The 27,620-nt window shown below is 36.2% G+C and overlaps 1 protein-coding gene across 2 annotated transcripts in view; it reads left to right on the plus strand.

The window, feature by feature from the left end:
* The window catches only part of LOC129275141 (sorting nexin-13-like), a 41,940-nt gene extending 16,050 nt beyond the window's left edge, over window positions 1-25,890 (plus strand). Inside the window, exons 5-21 of one of the 2 annotated variants that reach the window (XM_054911928.2) lie at window positions 3,715-3,833; window positions 5,040-5,150; window positions 6,692-6,864; window positions 7,379-7,526; window positions 8,335-8,447; window positions 11,454-11,547; window positions 12,417-12,622; window positions 13,740-13,844; window positions 14,167-14,334; window positions 15,524-15,644; window positions 16,828-17,075; window positions 17,658-17,768; window positions 18,554-18,691; window positions 18,885-18,938; window positions 20,079-20,293; window positions 21,209-21,321; window positions 21,928-25,890. In XM_054911928.2, the coding sequence (XP_054767903.2) occupies window positions 3,715-3,833; window positions 5,040-5,150; window positions 6,692-6,864; window positions 7,379-7,526; window positions 8,335-8,447; window positions 11,454-11,547; window positions 12,417-12,622; window positions 13,740-13,844; window positions 14,167-14,334; window positions 15,524-15,644; window positions 16,828-17,075; window positions 17,658-17,768; window positions 18,554-18,691; window positions 18,885-18,938; window positions 20,079-20,293; window positions 21,209-21,321; window positions 21,928-22,202 (2,512 nt within the window). In that variant the 3' untranslated portion in view covers window positions 22,203-25,890. Of the gene's footprint in view, window positions 1-3,714; window positions 3,834-5,039; window positions 5,151-6,691; window positions 6,865-7,378; window positions 7,527-8,334; window positions 8,448-11,453; window positions 11,548-12,416; window positions 12,623-13,739; window positions 13,845-14,166; window positions 14,335-15,523; window positions 15,645-16,827; window positions 17,076-17,657; window positions 17,769-18,553; window positions 18,692-18,884; window positions 18,939-20,078; window positions 20,294-21,208; window positions 21,322-21,927 lie in introns of those variants that run through there. The other variant, XM_064108176.1, reaches the window with a different exon arrangement.
* Window positions 25,891-27,620: the final 1,730 nt, after the last annotated feature.

Raw genomic sequence — 27,620 nt, forward strand, 5'->3', positions numbered from 1 at the left:
TGCTTCAAATTTACTACCATACCATCATGAAAAGAGATGTACTTGTACATGCATGCATTAAAACTGCAGAGGGAATTATGCAATGCAATACATACAGGAAAATAGGAATATTTGGAAAAAAAAAATTATAGAAAATATGATTTTGAATGACTGACTTTTAATTATTTAATGCTATAAATTATAGGAGTAGAAGGGAGAAAGAGGATATGCAAACACACACACAGATATTGAATAGAGTGATAGATATTGTTATGAGAATACAGTACGTGTTTATGTACAGTATAGAAAAGCAGATTTCGTAAGAGTTGGGGAGGGAGGGGGGGGGGTTGCTGTAACAAACTTGTAATATGTATGCAATATACAATGTACTAGATAAGGAAGCTTGGCTGAAATATATTCCTTTATAATACAACTCACTTCTCATCTAGGTACATACATGTACATGTCCATGTTTGTACTGCTCGACAGTATGTATGTATTCATTGTTCATTCCCTTAATTGAATATGGATGGATCTTGTCTAGTTTCCTGATTTTAAAAGGCAAGTCTACCCCAGAAAGATGTTGATTTGAATCAGGAAAGAAAAATCAAACAAGTATAATGCTGAAAATTTCATCAAAATCTGATGTGAAATAAGAAAGTTAAGACATTTTTAATAAAGTTTTGCTTATTTTCACAAAACAGTTATATGCACAAAATATGCGAATGAGACAGTCTATGATGTCTCTCTCTCACTATTTCTTTGTTTCTTCTTGTTTGAAATTAAACAATATTTAATTTTTTACAGATTTGACAATAATGACCAACTTGACTGAACTACAAAATATTAAAACAATGGTAATTTATATATTCAGGGAGGAATAAAACTTTGTATCACGTGACAATAAGGAGAAAATTAAGATATTTCATATTTCTATAATGAAACACAAAAGAAATGAGTGGATGATCTCATCAGTTTCCTAATTGCATACCAACCAGGATGTGCATATAACTATTTTATAAATTAAACAAAATTTCAAAATGTCGAAACCTTCTTATTTTACACTACATCAGTTTTCAGTGTTATGCTTTTTGGATTTTTCCCCTTTTATTTGAGTTACCTTTTTGCTAGGGTAGACTTATCCTTTAATATGATAAACAACAGTAGAGATTAAAGTCAAAGTATTATGTACTGAAGATCATATACAAAAGTGTTCTTTTTTATGACAACCTCTTGTTAGCCTACTATTAAAGTAAACCCTTCACTTGAGGAAAGTGGTCTGAATATGCAGCCTATAATGACTTGTGTACAGAAAGTCCCTCTTGTTCTACAGTCTTATTTGTCATAGTCTTGTCCAAAGACCAACTTGTTGATCAATGTTTCAATCGGGGTCTGTGACTGCAGAGTGCAGACTAATCTCTGGTAGTGTCTAGTAAGCACATATACATTGATGTAGGCAGGATCTCTGTTTATGTGTCAAGAAAGGGGTAATTTCACCCCAAAAAACACCCAAATTACAGGAAATAATTTCAATTTATTTTATTTAAAAAAAAAAAGAGTTTCAGTGTTCAGTGGGTTGGCCCAGTCCCATTCTTTTGTCAGTTAAGATAATCATTGATATAATTAGAAGAAATCTACAGTGCTTACATGTATAACATGATTTTGGGCCCTGATAATTTCCTATGTACAGCACATGCATTGGGTTTTAATAGTGGTTCTGACTTCTTTTCATGTCCTGTCATTAAAACTGAAAGTGGCATCCCTGATTTTATACATGCACAGTAATGTATCTTTCATACACTGTAGGATGCCTAAAAAAATATTTTGAAAGAAAACAATCATGAATTTCTTTAATTGGCAACACAATAAACACCTATAAATATTTTTCAAGCAAATTGCAAAATTCTGAACTTTTATTTAGACAATCTTTATCAATCTATTTATTTCTGATATACATGAATTTTGAAACAAAAAATAACGTCAATTTGAGGAGTATAATGTTGTAATCTTGCACAAATCCTGCACACAGATACTATAATAAAGATAGATATCAATTGGGGTAACGATCTCAAAATTACTTCGAACAGAATCCAATGAAATTACCACCATAGTGTTTGTGTATAAATAGAAAACATGTGCCAAATAGCTCAGGAAGAAAAGGCGTAATTGCTGAGAAATGAGCAAAATAAGCACGGAATTCCATCAAATGTTGGGTATTTTATGAAGCAATATTTATACACTGTCCCACATATGCTTTTCTGTGTTAGTGATTATCAGAGTTATCGATTTTGAGCTAAGATTGAATGATTTTACGAAGATAAGTTTACATTAATGTACCAGATCTAGATGTATGATAATATTTTGACAAGCTTGATTTAAAAGACTTTCTCTTTAAATAATTATTTGCTTTAACTACTGTCTTTTACCTTTAAACGATGATAACATACCCTGATCTACATGTATGCGTGATTGCATTACCATTTTGATTGATTGTTTTCTCTGTGGCTCGATTAAAAATGAAAGCGGCCCACTCCGTTTCCCAAAGTGATTTGATTTGTCATGAGTGCAAGGGCAATTGGAATGGAAATGAAAGGTAAAAAGATGAGATTAATTGACCTACACGTATGCATTCCCGATACTATATACCATATATTGTACTGCAAAGTTGATGTGTTAAAGTTCCGTTAGATTTATTGTCTCTGCAATATCCATGCATAAGCTTTAATCTTAATTACGCAGAATAGGTGATATGCGATGTAGGCCTTCATTGTTTTCACTCTATATCAATATGCAATATTGAGCATTTTATGTACATGTATGTGCAGCATATAAAGTATACAAAAAAAAGGGATGCGGGTATGCTCTGATTTTAATATATATTCTCTGAAGATATTATTGCCATTTTGATTTCTATGATTTCAAAATTGTCTGAATAGATATCAAACTCTGTTATACCTACATGTGTCTATGCATGTATGTAATGTAATGATTTAGATTTTTAAGATTTTTAGAAATTTTTATTAAAGCAGCATTGCAGTTAACAAATTTTACAAAATTGTATTCAAGTGAGGATTTTTTTTTTAGGATGGAAGTTTAAAAAAAAATTGTTTGATTAAGGTTGATCATAACTGAGTGAAGTCACAGTTTAATACATGTATGCCTAGATGAGCTAAATGTTTGGAAATGTTTTTACAATGTTACCATTGTAATTAGTGTACATGGAATATGGAAACTTAATGTAATATAATTATCAATACTAATACTATATACAAAGCTACTTGTAATCTCTTTCTCCTGTTGCTGTCTAAGATGAGAAAATGTATTACCACTACTTGAATTTTGCTACTGAACACTCACTCATAGTGACATACATGTTGCCCTAGTAACCATTTAGTTCTTGCCACCTTTTTATCCGATAGGAAAGTGTTTATCGGGTATGGAATTATGAACACTGAAAGCAAAATTCACATTGTCACCATGGCGACCAAATTCCTTTTCCTTTTATGATAATTGTCTGTCAGATGGTAAAATGTTCATGGGTAATGAAATTACAAACTCACTGCTCGACTGCTAAAACATGGTACATATAATTGCATTAACCAATTCAATTATGATTTGGATTACCTCTCTGAAGAAATTTGAAAAAATATCCCCTTTTAACAGATTATCTTGCCTATTCAAGTGAATATGACGTTCAACCACTCTTTTTTTAATTGTTATTGTCAATTCTTTCAGATCTAAAGATGTGGATTGGCTGACCTACTTTACCAGGAAGTTAGTGGATGATGTCGCCTCTCACGTCAGACTATTCAGGAATTCTCAGGATAAACTCAGGGCCATCATCAGATCAGAAGGTTTGTAGAGCTATCACTATACACTATATGAGAGGGATTGGGTACTGGAGTTTGCAATGCAAACAGAACCCTTTACTCAGCAACAGGCCATTTAGCCCTCATGACAGCCCAAATCGCCCCTAAATTTCCCTCAAATGCATGCTTTGGGGTGACCATTCTTTCCACAGTCACCCCAAGATCTGTTCTAAACATTATCCAAGATTATTTAGAAAATCAATATTCTAACTGTGGCAGAAAAATAATATTTGCTTTTACTGCACAATTACTTTTTACTCCTAAAAGTAGCCCTTCAAATTAAAGAAATAGCCAATAGCCCCCAAAATTCTGAAATTGCCCTATGTGGTAAAGAAAAAGAAGCCCTAAAAGTAAAAATTATTTCTTACATGTACCCTGAGGAAATAGGTCTTATAATGCAGTCTCAACAAGGAAACTATAAACTCCAAACCAACCGATGATATACCATTTGACAAACATAATATCTGATCGGTCTGGAGCCTGCTTTGTTAGTGTGGCCCCAGGATAAAAGGCCCTGATTCAGACTTTGTAGAAGATCCACAAATTGTATTTGTTGATCAAAGTTTCAATCAGAGTCTGTGCCTGCAGACTAGGTATGAGGTTGTACATGTACCTAGTTGAAAGATGGCATGTAAATCTAATTTCTGGTCATGAGGTATACCTGAGTTCTAAGAAAGTGCCTAAAATGATAGAGAAATATTTATTATAAAGCACCTTAGAAGCAATTTCAGAATCACCAATATTAGAAATTATTTAGCACTTTACACAGAATGCTGGTATGGGACTGTGGAACTTTTTTTTTTTTTTTTTTTTTGGGGGGGTAATATGTTGAATGGTGACACGATATTTGTTCCGGCGACAATTGCTCCGGGCTTTATTTCATCTAAGATGTATAGTTAGGCTTGCAATAGGGTTTTATAATAGGTTTAGGATATAGTGTTAAATCCAGGGTTGAAGTTGGTCATTGCATGAATGTGTGGAATTTGCAGCGGAGCAATCATCGCAGAAGCAAATGTCCTGGAACCATGTTCAATGTTAATAGGGCATCTAAGGAACAATCTTTTGTAATGGATCTTTTTTTTGCTGATTAATTCATTGATAAACTCAGGCTGTCAGGAAGAAGTTACATGTAAGTTGTACAGATCAGTAATTTATTTATTATCATTTTTTTTCAACTGTCTTTCTTTGCAGAATCAATGGCGCCTCCACCTGACCTGGAGTCCATTTTCTTTGATCTGGAGATTGAAATGGAGAATGGGATCTGCCGAGATCTTGTTTGCACATCGGAAGAAAAAGAAGCGGGTATGACAACCTCTAATACCTTTCATTTACTTTGGCTCGTATTCTGAAGTCGGGTTTAACTTAAACTCAGGCTTAAAGTTGTGGTTTAAGTATGGATAGCCAATTGTAACATAAATCACTAACGGTAGAGATATCATATTTCAGCTCATTTGGCTCTTAAAACATTCATAATTGTCTAGGAAGTATAAATAGATTATTGTCTTCACCATCGATGAATCAGGAAAGAGCACAGTAAACATAAGAAACATACAACTTAATAAAAATTTTGACACTTTTGGCTTCCCATAATTTTAGCACAGAGTTAGACCATGGTCTAAGTTAAACCTGACTTCAGAATACGGGCCACTGTCTTTGTGAGGCCAGTCTGTGAGCAGTTCAGACTCACAACATACGTGGCAGACCTCGAAACCATTCTTTGACCATTCTGAGTTCTTGATTGAATATGATTTTCCTTTTTTTTTCTTGATAACTTTACTTCAAATTCCTTTGGGATATGTTTCTTTCCTATTTTGAACAAAATCATCCCTACTTTCCTGTCAATAGAATGAGAGGTGTGTATATTGAATCTATTTTTAGCATCCGCAATTCAGAAATTTGTTTTCCATTGGATTAGATATTTTACAAACAGAAAATATACAAAGTGGAATTTGAGTAAGCAAACCAAAAAAGTTTCAGCCATTTATGTAGGCCATATTTTAAAGAAAAAAAACAAATTGTGAGTGCTGATAGCTTCAGATCCTTTACCTCCCCTACCCCCCCCTTTACCTTGTTATGAGACTATTGTAAAGATGAATAGAGACAAGGACAATATAAAACCTTAACCTTGAAAGATGCTTGCATACATTAAGTTTAATAGAGTCATCTATCTAGTTTACCAATATGATATGCCTATCTGGAATTGCCTTTGCGGTTTGAATATTAAGAAGGCTCTTAGAGAAAAAAGTCTATTGCTGGTACAGAATATTGCAATATTTTTGATAATTTTCCTTAAGCCCAGCGCAAACTATGCAACGCGATTACAACAAGTTGCCAATCGCAACTCGGTGCAATCGCATCGCAAACCAGCGCACATATTGCAGCAGCTCTGCAACGCGCTGCATATCATGGCGCCTCTTATTTGGGCATATGTTGTCTGCGCTGCATGCAACGCAGCAAACTGGCCATGACGCCATCGTCTAGGACAAATAAGATTTGCTGAAGTTAGCAAAATTGCAGAAAAATCGCAGAAAGATTTAACATGTCAAATGTCTGAGACAGATTTGGTCTGCGACCCTACTGCAACAAAGCAGGTCACAGTTGCAGCATGTTGTAGGATGCCGCACACTCTGTGATTTTGTTGCAGTCAGATCTCGGTGCAGTCTCGTCGCATCGTGTGTTAGGGGCTTTACATAAACAGCAATCAATGGAAACAAGATAACAACATTTATTAATTTTGAATATATTTTCCGCTTTTTATGTAGTACAAAATAATATCTTGTATTTTCATGTCCCATAATTTTCATCACGTTACAAATTCCTTCTTATTTCATATTCTCTCATAGAATATCTTCGAGCTATATCTGAAATCTTATTATTCCTGCTGATTCCGGATCGTGAGTTCCACAGCAAGCCGTTTTGCTTTGCGCTTCGGGAAGTGATAGCCAATGGAATGATCAAGTCGATGATAGAGCAGCTTACGGATCCGGATTATATTAACCAAACCATTATATGGATCGTAAGTGATGCAGTATTTCATAGTAGCTATGTGAAATAAGTTGATAGCAAAGAGTTAAAAAATTGCCATCATTGTACTTATCAAATCAATAGTTGACATTGCCGTCATCATTGTCTCCATGATAAACATCGCTATCACCGTCATCTTCACCCGCACTATTCCCATCACAATTTTCAACACCACTTTTATAATTTTTATCTCCATGATGATGGTGATGATGATGGTGATGATGATGATGATGATGATGTTCATGATGATGATGATGATGATGATGATGATGATGAGGATGATGATGGCAATGATAATCATGGTGGTGATGATGATTATGATTTTGATGGTGATGATGATTATGATTATGATTTTGATGGTGATGATGTTGATGATTGTGAATATGATGGTGATGATGATTAAGATCTTCATTTGGATGGTATGTGTTTATTTTCTTAAAATCATTGTGATCATTCACACAAAGAGTTACTCGATGTTTTTTTTTTCTTATACTGTTTCCCCTCAGTGCAAAGACAGTACTTTTACAACAGAAGCCTTTCTACTTACGATAAAGACTGCTGCAAACATTGACGAGCTGGAGGCCATGATTGGCATTGTCGACCATGAGATATACAAGCAACGATCTCGAGACACAAATAGACTCATGAAAGATGGTAAGGATAGTGGTCTCTTGTTTGTGTGCTGCAAAATGTCCAATATGGGAAAAAAATATTTTCAGTCATCAAAAAGAAATTAAATTATAAAGAAGAACAACTTAACACATGATACATTTCATATTCTAGCATAACAGACAATTTTTGTTTCTTGAAATATCTTTAGAACCAATTGATGGATCAACTTTTAACTTGGGTTGTGTAGAAGTGACAGTTATGTGATCTGATTTTTTTTTGTCACAAGCTTAGAGATCATATAGTGATGACCTGATTAGATTATGAAAGTTTTTGAAAATATTAGAATTTGATTGTGCAATATTCCTCAGGTCTGGCAATGTTGTTGGTGTCAGATGTGCAAATAATTTTTATTTTTTAAGGGTATTTCCCCACATTTTGGCTACTGCTGAATTTGGGGCTATTTCTTTTATTTCAAGGGATACCTTTTTGCTCCATGAGCAACTGTGCTGTAAAAGTATATCTCATTATTCTGCTGTATGTAGAGTATTGATTTTCAATTGATGTTCTTTGATATCATTTGTGGCAGATCTTGGGGCAACTTCAGAAAAGATGGTCTCCCCTAAGCATCCTATTTTGCTAAATTTAGGTGCGGTTTTTTGCTGTCATTGGGGCAAAATCACCTGTTGCCCTCTTGTATTACCAATGATAATCGGTGTGAATTTTCTGGAGAATAGTTAGATTTGTAAATCAAAACATCACACGACAAAATTGTGTTTTAATAAAGCTTATCAGACTCCCATATTAAAATAATATTCAAATGAAAGCATTGCGGTTGAATGATTTTCCACAGAAGGTGTAGATGCCAAGACGCAACTGAAGAGTTTACAATTCTTGAGACAGATGTGTTCAGATACAATCAACAGGATTCTCTCTGGTGAAGATTTAGATGCAGCAGATGAGGTGGTGAGTTCACACTTATAAAGCTCCAACGCCCTCTGTCTGGTGTGACGGACTCGAGCCCAGTATTGTGAGAGACAGTGCTGCCATTATTTTTTTTCTTTCATTAACTTGAAAAACCCTTTAAAGCCCCTTTTGACCCCTTTTAAAGAAGATACGAACCAATAGTGCCATCTCAAGTCCTCAACTACTCATACCTGGCCAGTTTCCTGACCCATAATGCTAGTGTAGTCTAGAAATATAGACCCACTTGAATGATACCATGCTAATTAACTACTCAATACATTTATATCCCAATGATTATGTTACCAAGTAGTAAAACAATTACTTTTCCTCTCAAAGCATTTTTGTTTCCCTATACAAATACAATTATAGGTCATTTATTCTCTGTAGTATTAGTAGATATCTGAGAAAGATGTATTTATAACACACAGTCAATGAAAGACCACACACAGTTTACTCCCCTTTGATAGATAAGCTAGTATGGAATGCAATATTGGATTCCTCAGGGTGGAATACCACAGATATCCCACGAGTTAGGGGTAATATTGCATAAATCGATGGGTGCAATATTGGTGCTAAAGAGTGGAATATTTCCTATATTACATGAAATAAAGTCATCCAATATAATTATTAATGCCTCACCCACCCCCCCCCCCCCCATAAAAAAGGGAATAAATTGATTGAAAAAGTCATGTCACTTAGCAAAATTAGTCAATATGGCCTCACTTCATAAGATTAATTTTGCAATATGGTACCATATTGAACTGCAAGTTTTGTACGGTAGCCTATGAGATATTCGTCAGATTTTGGTACTTTGTTCAAAACGCTCTCATATTGAACAGGCAAACTATGCAGACCAAGATATGTGTTTTTTTAAGCATTGAAGAAACACTCAATGTAGATAATAATTGTATTATATTGAATGGCTAAAGATGGGATACTAGAAGTATTCCACATCCTAAAAATTCACAAATTGAACAAGAGTATTTCTGGTATCCCAATTCAGAAAGTCGCTCAATATATTTATTATTATCTTTAACATTGCCTAATAATTAGACTGTGCAAAACAGCATGGTATTGCACAGAAAGTTTGGTACGTTAATACCCTATGGGGAGACTTTAAAGTACAGGCCGCTGTGCAATAAACCTCTGCAATATTATTGGAGAGCAAAGTTATGAAAAGCAAAATAAGCATATTTTTATTCCAACTTTAAAATACCCTATCACAATAATATCTCATGTTGGTAAGATTAATAATAATAATGATATTCCGCTTTTATGTAGCGCTTAATACATCGGAACGACATCTCTAAGCACTTGACATATATATTTTTACCCCGGTCATCGGATCCTGTCATGCCCGCATACAATGTATGCACCTCCACTATTTGGGGAGCATTCCAACAAGAGATCTTAAACTCAATTGCTATTCATACTACATAGGCTTTCTCATCCTACTGGGTATCCATTTAACACCCGGGTGGAGAATGGCAAATTATGGATTACAATTACAAATAAATTTTTGGTAACTTATTTTGCATTTGTGTTCTGCTTTCTTACCTTCTCTTACACTGTACCACTGTGTGTCTTCCTTTCAAAAAAATCATCACAGCCAATTCTCATTTTATTTATGGAAAAATAACCAATGCAAAGCAAAACTAAGAAAAAAAAGGAAATAGATGAATATACATAATTGATTTAAATTCAATAAATCACCAGAAGTGGGACTGGAAACGGATTGAAGTATAATTTTATGGAACTGTTGCGTGTTTATGAACACAACCAAGCAAATTTGATTGATTACTGCCAGAATCTAGTGAAAGATTAAAAATCATTTAGGTACCTGTGCATGTATGATTACAAAGCAGGGATTAAGATAACATTTATTTGAATACTTCTTTCAAAGCAAAACATGTATTTGCCAACTGGGCAATTCTGTAAAGCATTACACGTTTTTGTACATCTCACCTCCTTTTTCTCCATTCTTGCTTCACCCTGTGAACTGCTTAATCTATTATAATTTGAGGGCATCACAGTGCTCATATTAATTAAAAAATAATGCCAAATAATTTCATGAAAGCTCTGCAGACATTTATGGAGTCGCCCTACTGCTAAATGAATATGTCTTAAGGCGACCGCACACCTTACGATTGGTCTGCGACCCGATTTCAGAATAAAATATAATAGGATTTGATGCTAACATTGAGACTTGGAGTATCTTACTGTGTAATGTTCTAAATCATCGTACGAATACCTATGTTCAAATCTGTGACTATGCTATCATCCTTCTTAGAATAAAAGCGAATTTAATATCTAGTCGTAATGACGTCATATCAGTTATACGATTGGCTATGATTTGAAACTAATTTGGCCTTTACTCCGAAATAAAGGCTTGCAATCTTTCAAAATGGTAATATTAGTATCTTTTCAATTAATCTAAACCTCAATTAAAATGATATGTTCCATTCACATTTTTAGAAAATGAGCAAACTGCGATTTGTTCCAAAATCGGTTCGCAAACAGTCGTAAGGTTTGCGGTGGTCTTTAATCGAAAACCTATCAGAATGGTTCATTGAATATATGAAGTTTAAGGTTGTAAGGTAGTTTCAATTTCTTCAGTTTTACTATATGAATAGAGAAAAGATCATTTTAACTTCTTTGTTACATGTAAGTAAACTTCATGCAATGCCTATTGTAATAAATAAGTGTTGTGGATTGCAAAAAACAATAAATTGCTCCCATTTCATGCATTTTTTCTCCATCTTGTGATTGTTCAACTTGTCCATCTATCTGTCAATCTTTGCATCCCCTGCTCTCTCATTTGCCCACCAATTCATCCATCCACCAATCCGTCCATCAATCATTCATCTATTATTCATTTTTATACCAATCCATCTGTCAATCCATCCATCTATCCTTCCATCCATGCATTCATCTCTCCATCCCTCTCTATCTAACAACCCATCCACCCAACCATCCATCCATTCATTCATTCTTCTGTCGATCCAGGACGATGAAGATCAGACGTTAGATCCCAAGACTCTCTACTCGTTACCTCTCAACATTGTACTGGTCAACAGCATAGCACTTTCCTACTTCATAGGTGAGTTATTCAACTTATGAATATTGTGGTGTGTCAGAATTGTCATTTCAAAAAGTTGTTTATATTTGTGTGGCATGTAGATTGTCTCTTTTCTTTCTTTCTCTCATTTTTATGTTTACTCACAGACTGACCTTATCAACCTTTTTTAACTTCTCATTCTCTTTTTAAAATCAAGTCAATAAAATACATAATTAGGGAGTTTTGCAAGTAGATATATTATTAGCTTATGCTTTCTGAGTGAGAAACCGACTGTCTATCAGTTACAAATTTGTAAGTAGTTATAAGACTTATATGTAAATTTATTTTTTGGACATGATAGTTTTTTTTTTTAGTTTCTTGTCTAATGATCTCCACCCCCTTTGCATTCTTATACCAGGTGGTGCTTGGGAAATTGTTACTTAAAGTCTCACTTGCATGTCCATCCAAAGTTTTAAACGTTGTATAATGGATTTAAGTTATGAAGGTTTCCATGGTGAAGAACAGGGGTGCAGAGGATTCACTGTATGCCATGTATTATTTTGTGGGCATATGTTGGTCCTGAAAAGGAACACCCAAACTCGATGTTTGACAAATGTGTTCTTGTCATCTTCAGGAGAATGGAGACAAATTATAATGGATTGCAACATTCATCAGATCATGCTCTCATGCTCAGGAAATGTGTAGTACCATTAATTCATCAATGAGAATACACGTAAAATATCAAGGTAAATTGCAAGTTGATGCTCAACCAAATCGTGTTTCATAATAGTTAACTTGTTAGAAGTGCCTGCAGATATCCAGTTGAAGGAACATCAGTGAATAGACAGGGTTAAACCAAACAATTTGATTTAGCACATTGATTTCATTTTCCATCTGTTCATTGACAACAGATTTCATGAGAAAAGAGAACTGCCAATCCTACGTCTTCTTCTGGCACACGGTGGAGGGATACCGGGTGATGGCCGAACAGCAACTCTCCGCCGTCCAGCTGTCCAAAGTCCAACCTGCCGATGGTGCACCTCAGAAGGAATCGGACGTCATGGAGATGCTTCGAGCCGCAGCCCTAAACATCTTTACAGAGTACCTTGCAGAAGATGTTAGTGTTTAATCTTTCAATTAAATTAAAGGGGAATTTCACCCTTATAAAAAGTTTATTGTAAAAATAGCAGAATTTTTTTTTTTTAAATGGCCAAGGGTTGAGAAAAATCCATCAAAAATCAAAAAAGTTATTTGAATTTGGAGTTATTTTATTTGTGACGTTGTTTGCGAGAAGCTTCCCCATATATCGTCTAGTATGAAAAAATCAATGAAATAAAATTTTCTCAAAAAATTGACAATGGTTTTTATTGTACCTTTAGTATATCAACAAATTATTTCACACCCGCGACTGAAAGGAAAAGAAACGATCATGAACCATTTAAAAATTGAAATCTATGTACTTTCTATTACATAACATCACCAATCAAAAACTTAAAGTTCTAATAACTTTCTTAATCTTTGATGGGTTTTCCTGAAACCTTCACCAATATTTTTTTTTGTGGTGTTTGTACAATAAACTTTTCTTCAGGGTGAACTTCCCCTTTAAAGGCTAAGTGGGAAAGCAAACACCATATCAAAACCTACCATTTAACATTGTTACAAAGATATTACCGAATTGACTCGTATATTGTGAATATATGTCTTTTTACACGGTCTAGTCATTCGTTTGTAGATATCCCTGATAGATAGATTGATTTATATATTTTGTTATATATATATACATGTATATATATTGTTTAATTTGTTTCATAAGGATTTTTCTCCTTTAAAATGATTGATTTTATATTTAATTGTTACAATTAACCATTACCAACTTTAAAATTGTCTTCTTTAAACCATTAATTTTGATATTTGAATGGTACATTTAACAGTTGCCAACCTAAGGATTTTCTTCATTGAAATGATTAATATTGACATTTGAGTGACTTAGGATTTTTCTTCAATAAAAGGATTGATTTTGATTTTTGAGTGATGCAAATAACTGTTGCGAACTGAAGAATTTTTTCTTCATTTAAATGATTGAGTTTTGATATTCGAGTGATGCAATTATCTGTTTAAGGATTTTTTTTTAGATAATTAAGATTATTTTAATTTTGATATTTGAGTGATGCAATTAATCATTGCCAACTTAAGGATTTTATCTTAATTCAATGATTAAATTTGATATTTGACAGGCAACCAACCGAGTGAAACTAGAAGGTCAGCTGGTCAAGAGAACACACCAAAGAATACAAAAACAATCCTCACTGGATACTGTCTTTGATGAGGCTCAGAAAAGGGTAAATTATTAAATTTCTTTTGATTTTGATCTCACTGGTACTTTAGAGGCCAAAGAAATGTGCCCTTTAGATATAAATACATATCATTTATGTGGCTCTGCTTGTCTTATGGCATTAGAAGAGGTCCTTTTCTTACTTGTCTTCAAGACGAGTCTCATTACATACTTCAAAAGAGGAGGTTCTTGTATACACTACATGTGTATAGTACCATTGCCATATACATATACAATTCATTTCACATTTGAAAAAAATCTGATGTTTCTCCATACTGTGTCTTAACGAGCCTCTCAACTTACACCCATAATTGTATTGTTGACTACAGGTGTTTAGTATATTAGAAGAGGATCGTTTCTTGCCTGCCTTTAAGCAGAGTCCCAGCTATGTGAAGTGTCTGGCTGAACTCGACCTTCTGAAAGACGACGATTCTAATCGTTTAGGAGATGACGCTTCCGTCCAGCTTGATTCATCGCCCGACAACAGTACTGTGGCTGTGAGTATCATTACGTCTTACCCCCGTTTGGGAACGGACCGCAGTTCGGATTGCAAACTGCGGTATTTCACCCCATTTTGCGTTTGAAAATCTAAAACATCATTTCCAAGCCCTGGGGGTCGTTTCATAAAGCTGTTCGTAAGTTAAGAGCGACTTTAACAACGACTGGTGATCATCGCCAGTTGTACCATTTACCGCAAGACATGATCACCAGTCGCTCTTAACTTACGAACAGCTTTATGAAACACCCGCCTGATCAACCCCGCTTGGCCAGGTAATCCCCACAGGCCAGATTATGAGCGTTGAGCCAAGGACGAAATGATAACAACAGCTGTGCTATTACGTAAGTCTTCTCTGCCTGTAGAAGGACCTTCGGAATTAAATTATTGTATTCGATATTTAATCACGTTTTCAAAGGCATATTGTATTCAGAAATTCAATGCTAGCCCATTTTCAATTTCGAACAAAGAAAATCAACCTCGAAATAAGGAAAGTAAGTGAATAAAAAATGGCGACATGTTTTCCCGGACCGCACTCGGGCTGTCGTGTTATCTTCGGACCGAGGTCAAGAAACAGGTGTTTTGATACTTACATTGCATGCCTGGGGCAGTAGGGTTTTCATACTTGGAGAAGAGGGGTATAGTGTTATCAAACGGAGCTCTTTCGTCATGATGCCCCGTCCCTCCGTGTACAGGCGTGGACCTAGGGTGGTGGAGGAAGGTGCGGGCGCATGCACCCCGTAGAATTTGAAAATATGGTGTTCCCCGTAGAATGCCTTCACTGCGCACCCCATTAAATGAGTGATAATCTTATTTTTGCTTGTCAAGCTTTTCAGGAGATCAATTGTCCTTCAGTTGGACCGATGACCCCTTTTTTAAAGACTAATTCGTACCCCGTAAAGCTCTGACTTTGGATCCATGCCTGTACATAGTTTAAAAAAAATTAAATTGTATATAGATATAACAACATGAGTTGAATTTAAAAAAAATTTAAGATCCTTTAACAAAATATTATACAGGGAATTCATTGTTTTTAAGGAATTTAAAGGAATTTAAGGAATTCCTTGGTAATATACTTGGGTTGTCAGAACAGGTACAGGGACCTGTAGAGTTCCGGATAGTTTGAAAAAAAAACTTGCTCCTCGAATGTATTTTCTGAGATAACATTTCTTGTTCTCTTTCCTTTCTAGTCTTCTGAAGACCTATCGTCTTTAGGTAGCCAGGGATCGATAGAGCATCTGAATGATCTTGAGAGTCCTGGTCACATAGACAACAGCAAACCATGCATCATTGCATACATCACTCATGCAAGTAAGTCATACCATTTCTTTATATCCCACATCAAGAGCCTTCAGAAGTATAGGGGGGGGGATTTCAAGAAACTTGCAATAATTGGAGTATATGAATATAAAAAAGGCCCAAGTCCATAGGAGGTCATTTCAAGAAAATAAAAAATTGATATTTTTTTAAAAATTTGGGCAATGAAAGTATATTTGACCAAAAGACATCAGAGAACATCATAAAACAAATTTAAGTGTACATTTTTTATGAACATTACTATTCATGTTACTTGTGGGTAGGGCCTTTTGTCTGGTGGACTTGGGCCTTTTTTATATTTGGGTACTCAATTGCAAGTCCATTTTTGGTCCCAAAATCAATTAAAGTCTAGCAATTTATTGCAAACTGGCACTTGATTGCTGGTCTGCCTCTTGAAACAAGAATGAAAAATCAATATGCTATACTTGTGATTGATAAATCAATAGTAAGCTACCATTATAAAACTTTGATTTTGATGAACTGTTATAATCTAAGGGTGATCAGACATGTTTTTAGGTTTTAGGGTTTGCGTCTATGGCAGACTGCAAGAAAGTGTAAGTCTCTGAATCAAGTGAGGTCATTTATTTAAACCCAAGATTGTAGGTGGCGTGCATTGAATTGCATTTCAATTTTCTGGCATTGCCTCGTTATGCTTGATTTTGGTACTTACACCCTTGATTTGCAATCGAACGATGGTAAGTTTCTTGCAATGCCCTACGATCATGTGTAACTTAGGTCTTGGACATTTGGAAACTGAGCATTTTTAGAATGTGAGGAGCTATCATAGGTTTCAGGAGCCATTGTAAGTGAGTTTATGATTGTGAGATACACTCCGAGGTGTTTACATCATGTATGAACCATTGTGAATGCCAAAAGGTTGTTAGAAGATAAACATGGTAAAAGTCATATGACTTCTAAGTTAACAAAGTCCCGAGTAGAAGATACTCCATGTGAGGAGTTCAGACTGTCTGGTTATTGTGAAAATCTAGAATGTTCAACACTAATTATTCATAAAATTGTTGCATATTTGTGATAAAAATAGAATTATCTTTCTGTAAGTTCTTAAGTACAATGTATGTCCAAAGAGCATTATAAATAAACCGATTATTGTTATTAATTAAGAAGTGTTAGGGCGTATAATTAATATTTTCTTGCTGTGAACCCATTGCACATGTAGGTATCGTCAAGGAGAAAGGCAAATCCTACGCTGTCTACGCAATCCACGTCACAAGGACCGACAGCCAGGGTGTGACGGAGATCTGGGATGTCTTCAGGCGATACAGTGACTTCCATGACCTTCACATGTGCCTCGTGGAAAAATATGAGTCGCTTCGGACCCTACTCCTGCCGGGGAAACGTGCTTTCAAGAACACCAACAAGAGCTTCTTAGAAAAGAGGGCTAGGTCGCTCACGCAATATCTTCAGGTATTTGAGCCTTAATGTCTACGTCTTGGGGTGTGTTTCATAAAGCTTTTTGGAAAGTTATGCCTGACTTGACAAACAAGTAGAAATATGGCAAACCAATTGTGTGTCAATCATATTTCCTGGATTTGAATGTGGAGGTTGATTTAACATTTTACTGTCAAGACACGTTTCGTGGATAAATTATATTTTATTTACAGGTAATACAATAAGCTATTTGAAGTACAGTTAAGTCATGAAAGCATGCATGAAGTCACAATTTTATTTACAGGGTTGTGAAACACGTTCCTTAGATCTGTAACATTAATCATAGGGATTGATTGTAGAAAGAATTTGTGTTATTGATTGCATTGACCATAATGTACAATCAATCATAACAATCAATTACATGATCTGTCACTAGCATTAGCATGAACATAGCATTGCATTAGGTCTTGTATTCATGACTTTTATTCTGATGAATTACACCTGCTACTTGATAATTGCTCTATGGTGTTGTATTCCCCATGAAAACTGATGATTCTGAAAAGGCTTGGCCATATTTTAGGTGATATGATGATTTTATCACCATTTTCTTTATTCTAGACTCTTTTAAATCAAGATGTTCTGACCAGCAATCCTGGTCTGCAGAGCATTATCTGCAACTTTCTGGAACCTGGTGTCTATCATCGAGGCAAAGGTCTTCTGGCAAGACGGGTAAGAAACTGAAGAACTGTTTGACACATCAACCAGGGATGTAGTCAAGGCGGGCCTTGAGGCCTGATTGTGCTGGCCATGACCTTGGCCTTGGAATGAGTCATATGCACAAAGTCTATGGGTGTTGCTTTTCTCCAGCGGCCCTATGACTTAGAAGTACCGGCCTCGACTTCATTCCAGGGTTCTGTTGCATAAGAATTACTATTATGGTAACTTTGCCATGCAATGGTAACTACCATGGTGGCGATGATCAACAGCCAATCAGAATCAAGGATTTCATGCAAGTTACCATTGGATGGCAAAGTTACCATAATGGTAACTTTTATGCAACGGGGCCCTGATATCAACTTCAAACTTTGCTTTTGTTGATATTCGGATCATGGTCAAAGGTCAAATGTCACAGGAGAAGCAGGTAAAGATAGGGGGGGGGAGAGAGGGAGAGATAGCATTAAAAAATGTCATCATGGCTATCTCTAGTATTTCTACTTATTCCTCATGCACTGACACTTATTGAAAAGTTTATCAACAAGTGGGTCTTCACACAATACTAGCACATATAAAATTTTCTGTTTCCATTTTGGCCTTCATTGCACATATCAGTGTAGGCTGTGCATTCAGACCGCTGAATTCGAGTGAGGGATTTGCACACTAGACTAAGTATTCCTATCCCTGGTATCTCCAGAGACTTGACAGGATCAGTAGGTAGTTGACCATCCGATCAATGTATTATTTTTTGTAATACTCTGATACTTTGTTAACTGCACCTATTTTCCTTATCATTTCAGATGGACCATTTTGTCAACCCTTTGAAGACTGGCGTTCGTAACGTGGCCCACACAGTCAAATCCGTCCCAGGCAACCTTGTTGATGGTGTTGCCATGGTTTCAGATAAGATGTCTGATACCGTGAATAAAGTTTTTAAGGTAAGCGGATGATTTTTAAAGTCTTTGAAAATTTTGATTGAGCCAGATGGATACTTGTAGAATTCATTATTTCAAGAAGTTTTTTAGTTGATATTTCTTGCTAGTTATTTTGTGATATTTGATCAAGTGTGAAAGTCTAATATCTAGTCTTTGTAATAATTGATGGCGTTTATGTTTTTGTCCTTTTTTGTAGCCTCCGAAGCAATTGCAAGATATCGGGAGGGTGTCTTCTGTAATCAGTTCTTCGGTAAGTCGCCATTCACCTTGTCATGTACTTTGACTAAATCTGCTTCAGAATGTCCTGGGAACTGTTTCAAAAGACTTATTATGATAGCAAATGCATAAGAAATGTGCTATCAGCCAATCAGATATTGAAGGATTCCAGTAGCTTTTCACATTTCTTGCAAATTTGTTATTATAACAAGTTTGATGAAACTGGCCCCAGGAAATGCTTGTTCACCACTCCTCGTGGAAAATCAATATGACAAGACCATTGTTTTGGGTGCCCTCAAATTTTACTGACCGTGGTTCTCAGGCGTTTTGTAAACGTTGTAACCATTTGTAAAAATGGTGACTTCCATGAAATTCTTGATTTTGATTGGTTGTTCATCAGTTTGACTATGGTACATGTGTAGTTATCATTGGATGATAGAGTTATCATAACAACTTTTATGCAATAGGCCGAGATCTTCACCTTTGCACAATAGGAGGAGATTTGAGTGCTTCAAAAGGGTGACACAACATTTACTCCTGCGACAATTGCTCTGGGCTTTATTTTGTCTAAGATGTAGGGTTAGGGTTACAATAGGGTTTAGGGTTAGGTTTCGGGTAGGGTATTGTGTTAAACCCAGGGTTGAAGTTGGTAATTCGATTAGTATGTGAAATTTAGAGCTGAGCAATTGTCGCCGGAGCTAATGTTCTCCTTTTAGAATACATGAGGTCCATGCAATGATAATTGATCTTTCATTGTTTTGACCAGCTTGAAGTGCCTGATTGCAATTTGCCCATTCATCACTCTGTCTATTAAGTTGATCCATTTGATCCCCTTTTACTATTTGATCTAGTAAAGTACTGATCATTCCTTCTAATCAGACTAAAAAGAGACATTGATATAATAAAGTATTAAATGTAAATGGTAAAGGCCCTGTCACATCCTTCCATGCAAGCCTTGCAGGTGACTTTTTTTGCTACCCGCAAGTCACCCGCATTGACAGTATCTCACACGCAGTTGCCCGCAGGAGCACACGCAAGTCTGATTTGCATGCAGAAAAGTTTTGAACCTGCTCAAAACTTTGTTGCGGGTGAATTGCGGGCAATCACCTGCAACTAACCTCCAAGGCTTGCATGAAACTTAACTTTTGTCTGCTTTTATCAATATTTCTTTCAGGATGATGACAACATTCCATTGCGGGTCATGCTGCTGCTGGTCGACGAAGTCTTTGACCTGAAGAACCGTGATCAGTGGTTACGTCGACAGGTCGTCACTCTTCTACGGCAGATCATCAAGGCAGCATTTGGCACCAAGATAAACTCCAGGATCATCGAAGGGGTGGAGACTATCACTTCGCCAGCTCATGTAGCCGAACTTGTGAAACGTTTGAAGTAAGTAATGCAGTCATCCCTGCTTATTAGGCCTTGATGGGTATTGCAAGTTGCAAGCTAGAGCTGAAAGATACTGAAACCATTCCACCTGTCCCTGATAGTCCGATGGCTTTGCACAACAAATCCATATCATAAAAAGCTTGCGCCACAATGTTTCATTTTTTTTTTTCTTCACGTCTCGCACAACCTTTGAGTCCAAATCTGTGATGCATCTTCCTTTACAAATCAATGCTAATTCTGTTTTTAGCCTAATTAAACATTTTGTTAGATCAGAATTCTACGAAGAATCTCTAAACAAAAATTTGGCATTTCAGGGGCTTTATTTTAGATTTACAGCCAAGTTCAAATTTCATGCATGAAACACCATAATTCATATGACATAGAATAAAAAACAATTGTCGGGAATGTAGCTATGCAACCCTGCATATGTCATAATTTTCTACCATTATGCAAATTTTCACCATGATCTCAATCTCCAGACAAGATCTCAATTATTTTGATACGTGCATTTCATTTTTTGTATCATAATCCATCATTCGGTTTATCCATATGAATGTCTAATAATAACGATATTCGGCTTTTATGTAGTGCTTAAAATATCAGGACAACATTTATGGATGCAGAGTGGATGTAAAACGGAAAAGAATCTTGCCATCCGTTGGAAAACGTTATGTATCCATCGCGTGCTCTTTGCATACGTGTTTCATACGCTCTATATCCATCGAGCATCCGTCCACTGTGATTTCATTGTTCACCCATTTTGTCCATTGTCTGGAGTGGATGAAAACAGATGGAGCCACCCCAAAATTTTGCTTGTCCGCTGATTCCGTTATGAATATGTTTTGTGTCCGTCAGCCAGAGGGACCAGGCCTCAAGTGCTTTACAGATATATTATTATATCAATCTTGTTCCCAGGGAGTCTTTCTGGCCTGGTGGTGTGCTAGCAGAGGTGCCTGAACCTAGAGATGAAGCTACGAAACTCAGGACAAGGGTTGCTGCAAAGGCTGAATTATTCGGCAGTGTGCCAGGTAAATCACAATGTGTTTCTAAGGATATATAAACCGTAGCTCACCTTATAGAATTGCCCACTAAAGATTATAGTGTGGACTCTTCAGTTTCACAAAACGAGAAGATCTTCATTGGCTAAGTTACCCGGTAACCTGTAGCAGGGCAGGCGATCGTACATTTACAGTTACTGCAGCAAGAGAATGGAATAAGCTTCCCATTACTCTGAGATCTGAAACTTCCTATAATAAATTTAAGAAACAGTTGAAAACTTACTTGTATCCAGCATAGATGTAGCCTTTTACTGTTGTCAATTTGATGTACAGTGTAAACGCTGTGAAATAGTATACTATGCATAGGGTTTCTAAATGCCTTGTTTATGTATTATTGATTATTATTCCACAGATAATTATTCTTTATTTATGTTCGACCACTATTTCTCTCAAGTTCTATATCACTTCATGAGCTGCTCAAACCAAGATAATTTGAGAGCATTGTAACCTTTCATAGGCACTAGAAAACAGAGACAATTATTTTCATAGGGGTCCCATATAAAGTGGGTTGGGTGTACATGGAATTTTTATGTTGATGATCTGATAACCTGTTCACCGGTATCTCTTTTGATGTAGATGATTTGAAGAACTTTATCGGCTCTGAGACGACGCGACGCGGGATGTTGAGGACCTTCAACATGCTCCAGAACCAGACGCTCAACAAACGACTCTTCTACGTGTTCCTCGAGAACCTCCTCCTCACCCTCTTCCCTGAGAACAAGTTTGGCGAGATCTTCCACAAGCTCCACTCGCAGTCGCCAAGAATACGAGTCCGCAAGGAGAAGATGCATGAACAACAGAGGGCGGCACAGCAGCAAGAGATGCGCAGCAGGCGAAGAGACGTCAGGTGACACACGGCGAATGCTGCAAGAATCGACCATCTGATTTCTGTAGCTTGACTTTCAAACGTGTGAGGCTGGAAGATGTAAGGTGTTACCGAAGCCCACTTTAATGATGCGGTCCCAAGGTCTAATTCCTAGCCATTCTGTAGAATTGCTTGGTTTCACTGGGAAATCAGAGTGCCGATCTTGCGATCAGGTTTAAGACCACACCCTCAAATTGTGTTGGGGGTTTTGATTGGTTTCTTATCCTCAGGAATCTGATCCAAATAATACAGACAATCTGTTTGAGGGTTCACAACATACTCTCTGCTTTAATTTTGTGGACAGCCCAGTTATTAACCACACATTGTATGGGATGTCCATGAACTTGGGACTTATAATGTCTTGTGATACAAGGTCCACATTCTTTCAAGATCTTTTCTCTGCACATTGATCTGTTTGGGCATTGTCCATATCTCAAAGCCAAAGACACTTATTGATTATCTTCTTCACCAAATGTGATGATTTGTAATTGCAGAATAATATCATGACATATTATTACCATCACATGTTTGTTTTTAACTTGTTGCATATGAATAGAAAACAGCAAAAGCTATACCTCACTCACACGATAGCAACAGATTACAGATTGAACCAAAGCATAGAGTGGAAGATATTTGATCATATTAATGCTTCAAAAGTCATTCACAGAACATCAATCAGTCCCCCCCCCCACATAAAATCTGTAAAATGATTTTAATAAAAATTATTAGCAGATTGAGCACTTCAATAATTTGCATTATTATTATGAAAAATATGGAGGGAGCGGAATCGGTAATTCTCATATTTTCTTTGCTTGTGTATATTGAACCAAATTAGAGTAACTCCATTCTTGACAATAATGATGATATTCTGAAAATTGGTAAAGTCCAACCTCTCTTATCCGGCCTCCCCTTATCTGGACGCACACTTGCTGATAATTTTTTTTTTCAATCTAGTACGTGGGGAAATGATATTTCAATCTAAAATGAAAATTCCTATGCAAACTTACTTTGATTACATATATTTTCCAATATAGTCTACCTACAACCACATTATTTTTTATGAAAATATCTCTCACCCAAATCACCAAAAGAACTTACACAGTATAATTTTCCAGTAAATCAGGGCACAGCGCAACCAATTTATCACATTCTCTTTTTTTATTTCGGGGAAAAAAACATGTCTCGTGCGCTCAGGCCTCGTCTTGCATTACGGACAGCGTCATCTATCATGTTTGAGCCTACAGTTAGTATAACAATGGCTGACTTTGCGAAGCAGCGATGATCCAATTTTTCAAAGTCAGTTTCATTGAGTCATTCTTGTTCTTTTGAGGTTTGCTCGATGTTTTCCTCAGTCATTTCAGCAGGTAAATTATCCAAGAGTTTTGGCAACAAATCGATTTCATTTCCGTAAAAAAACGCTTATGACTTGCACCGACAGCAGGGAAATACTGTCTGTGTGCGCCCACTACAATAGATTACGTGTAGCTACCATTGGGGAGGCAGCAGCGTGTATGTAATATTGGGTCTTCCAGGTCCAGATAAATCCCTTATCCGCATTGGTGCTGGTCCCAACGTGTCCGGATAAGAGAGGTCTGACTGTACACATATCGATGTATCTAGCTGTCGGAGGAGCATTTGCACAGCTGCTTTCAAGTGCAAAAGCCTTACAAAAATTTCTCATATCAGAATGAAGTTGTTTAAGGTTCGGCCATGTTATTGAGGTATGAAGTATAAAGAAGATTGTAATATCCTGCATTTCCCAATGTTGCAAAGTTTCTTTCACCAACACAAGCTTTTTAACAACTTCAGAAGTTGGATTTTTTAACGCTTTGAGGCATGACTCAGTTCTCGTAAAGCGTCGCCTTTCATTATCAGGATGATTTTTCTGCCATGTTGCGGGTGTGTGAAAAATGTGTGCGTGTAAAGTGGGAGTGTGTGAAATTATTTGTGCATGTGGGGGTGGGGGTGGGTGAGTGTGTGCAAATGAGAAGGTGTCGATTGATTCTTTCAAGATGATAATGCATTCTATAGTTTCTTCTCCCACATCCTACATTTAACAGATACCTAACAGGGACCTGTATATGAAGTCCACCCTATGGACACTTGTGGTCTTAATGAGAAGGTGGATATGTTTCATTATGAAAAAAAACCTTCTTCCTATGTCAGTGCATAAGTCATAGTTTGTCAGGCATGCTTGAAGCTCTCGAGTTAGAAATTACCATTAAAAAAACCCAGAACCCACACTGTATCGGTCTATATCTATTACATGCAGACTTGTGGAATCTTAAGCAGATATCACCATAATTGTCTTTAAAGGAGAATGAAACTCTTGGAGCAAGTTAGCTTTTGTGAAAGCAGAAAAATCAAAGAATAAGATCAACAAAAGTTTGAGTAAAATAGGACTAGCAATAGAAGAGTTATGAGCATTTGAATGTCGAGATCACTAATGCTATGGAGATCCTCTCATTGGCAATGCGACCAAGATCTATGATGTCACAGATGAACAACTCTCCCCTTTTGGACACTGAAAATATACCCCAAAACATCTCTGTTTGCTCATTCTAATCATATGACAAACGATTCATCAATGATATAATGTTGTGAAACCTCTGTACTTGTCCTCTCATAAAGAGAACACCTCACCTTAATTGTGATAGACTCTATAAAAGTGAGAATATAAGTGAAATAAGTACTAAAGTAATGAGGAAGTTGTACGTGTGTGACATCACAGATCTTGGTCGCATTGCCAATGGGAGGATCTACATGGCATTAGGGATCTCAATATTCAAATGCTCATAACTTTCTTATTATTCATTCAATCTTCCTCAAACTTTCAACAATATGTTTCTTTGATTTTTCTCTTTGATATGGATTCAGCTGGTTTCAAGGGTTTCATTCTCCTTTAAGTTGAACTCGCAATTTACTGCTGTCAAGCAAGCTGTGTGTACATGCATCATTTATATGTATTGTATTTTTCTGGTACTCATAATAATATGGGAGTCCAAGATATATCAACTCGAGTTGATATACTTCATACATATCCCAGAAACCCTAATAAAATAGAGTGATGTTCTGTTTTTTTTTTGCTCTGGCAGATTTTGTGGTGGATTTTGATGAGGCATTTTCTTTTCTTTTTTGTCAACGTCCGTGAACAAGTCTTTGTGGATTGTTAATTATTGGATGGAACTTTGTTAATTATTGGATCAATGTGCAATCAAGTGAATCATTGAAATATACTCATGTGATTCTTTCAATTCTGCTGCTGTTAATATGATATCTGATGACTGATGGTGATGTTGACCGTTGACGGGAATATTGAACTCTTTCAATTATATAAAGCCAGTCTGGAGATGTATGTGGCACCGCTCAATCAAATTTTGGTAGCCTAATTGCCGGTAGAAGTCCACAATATCCAAATAATGTTAAGTTATTAAAGGAGAAAACGCTATAGGCTTGTAAGTCTCAATGTGAAATTGAAATGTTGTTTGTCTGCTAGCTTGTACATGTAAGTTATATTTGAATTATATGATTTGACTACTGAAATGTTGAAGTTAAGCACATGATTACAATGCAAGTTTATTTTGATTTATATGCACCTTATGAATTATCTTAGTACACTTTGAATGATAATATGCAGATATATTCCATTTTGTTGAAACCAAGTAAGCCACTCTAATAAAAGAAATATTTGCATGTAGATATTGCAGAATAGCTTTAAAAACATGCTTCAGTGAAAATAAAAAAAAGTGTTATTTTTTTTTTTTTTAATGAAGGAATAATATACAAAAGAGAGTAGTGGTATATCTTAAATACCAACTTTCATTTTGGCAAGACCTAGAATACCAAACACAGGCTCTGAAACCAATAATTCTTGGTTCACAGTCAAGTTGATTTTTCTAATGTCATGAAGCAAGCTTGCACCCCCTCAGACAGGATTTCAAACTTGTAGTCACTTGGTTTGTGTATGTATTTCTTAACAATCCATCAAATCTGTAGCGGGTGCACAAAGGTCAGTTCTAAATCAGTGGACCAAATTGATACCACAATGCGTGTCAGTTTAAAGGACTTTCTTTGTTCAAATATCCAGGTGCACATTCCTTTATATTCCATGCCATTGTAGTTTTCTTTTTTATTTGCATCATTTTCTTTTCAGTACTCTTTTTTTTCTATTGCGTTTTCTTTCAACCATTTTAACTGCACTTCATTTTTAAAATTTCACTGCTTATTATATGCAAAATTTACAAATCAAGTTTATTTTCAAAGTTAGTATAGTGGTATAACATTTTGTTCTCACAAGCACAGCATTGTTGTTCATGTGTTTGTTTGTTTTTCCCCAAAATCTTCAGTCTCATTCAATCTGTAATTGTCTGTTGCAGAAGCATTTTAAATTTGAATGCAACCTAACAAAATTGAATGTTGATTCAAACGTCAGGTTTTGTTTGATTGCAATTCTTTGAGCAACAGAGTCTTGTTTCATAAAGCTTGTTATCACTGACAAGTTGCCATCCATTGATAACAGTGGTGCAGTCCTTGGTTTTCATTGGCTAAAAAAGCACTGTTATAGCAACAACTGTCATTGGATAATATAGTGGGGATTACAGTCTTCGTGAGACTAGGCCCTGAGGGGTGTCTCACAAAGAATTAAGTCTCGACTAAAATGTCACTTTAACTTCTCGTTATGTGAGGAATGTAATGCATCATATCAGTGCATTGGTCAGATCATGGTTAGAAGATGCATGCTATGGCATGTTCATCAATGAGAGTTTAGTTGCATTACTATGTACAATGATGCATTAGCAGCATGAATCTAATGGGGCATTGCATTAAATCATTAAATTTGCAATCAATTCGTTGGATTCACAATATGGTGCGCCATCTATCGGTTGCAGTGAACAGGCCAAATTTGAACTTCAGGATCAACACCAGGCGCAGGCAGCGCATAGTGCTAATGTGACTGTGATGCTTAGAAAGTGAAAACGATTTGGCAAAAGTGGAGACAGAATTCACCAAAAGCGGTCTAAATTTCGCAAAGAAATATGCGGCAAATTTCTCCTCCATCCACCACCTGTACCCTTGTAAACAGCATATGCAAGCCAGTCGAGCCGTGTCGGCCAGTACAGCATAATCGCATGCATGCTCTAGCATGCAACAGATATCGACTTTTTCCCATGAGGCATTGTGAATTTTGGCCTGTCCGCTGCAACCGATAGATGGCGCACCGTATTTGTGAATCCACCGAATTGCAAGTCATTTGTGGTGGAAATCAATCATAAATCTGGCAATAAATTACAAACTTGCACTTGTTTGTTCTTGCAACAAGAATTAAATATCAAGTTTGTTTATTATCAATTGTGAATTTGCATCAGAAATTTGCAATCGATCAATACTTTCAACACCCCCTAAT

The sequence above is a fragment of the Lytechinus pictus genome, chromosome 13 (genome assembly GCF_037042905.1).
Source record: "Lytechinus pictus isolate F3 Inbred chromosome 13, Lp3.0, whole genome shotgun sequence".
In the NCBI taxonomy this organism is placed as follows: Eukaryota; Metazoa; Echinodermata; class Echinoidea; order Temnopleuroida; family Toxopneustidae; genus Lytechinus; species Lytechinus pictus.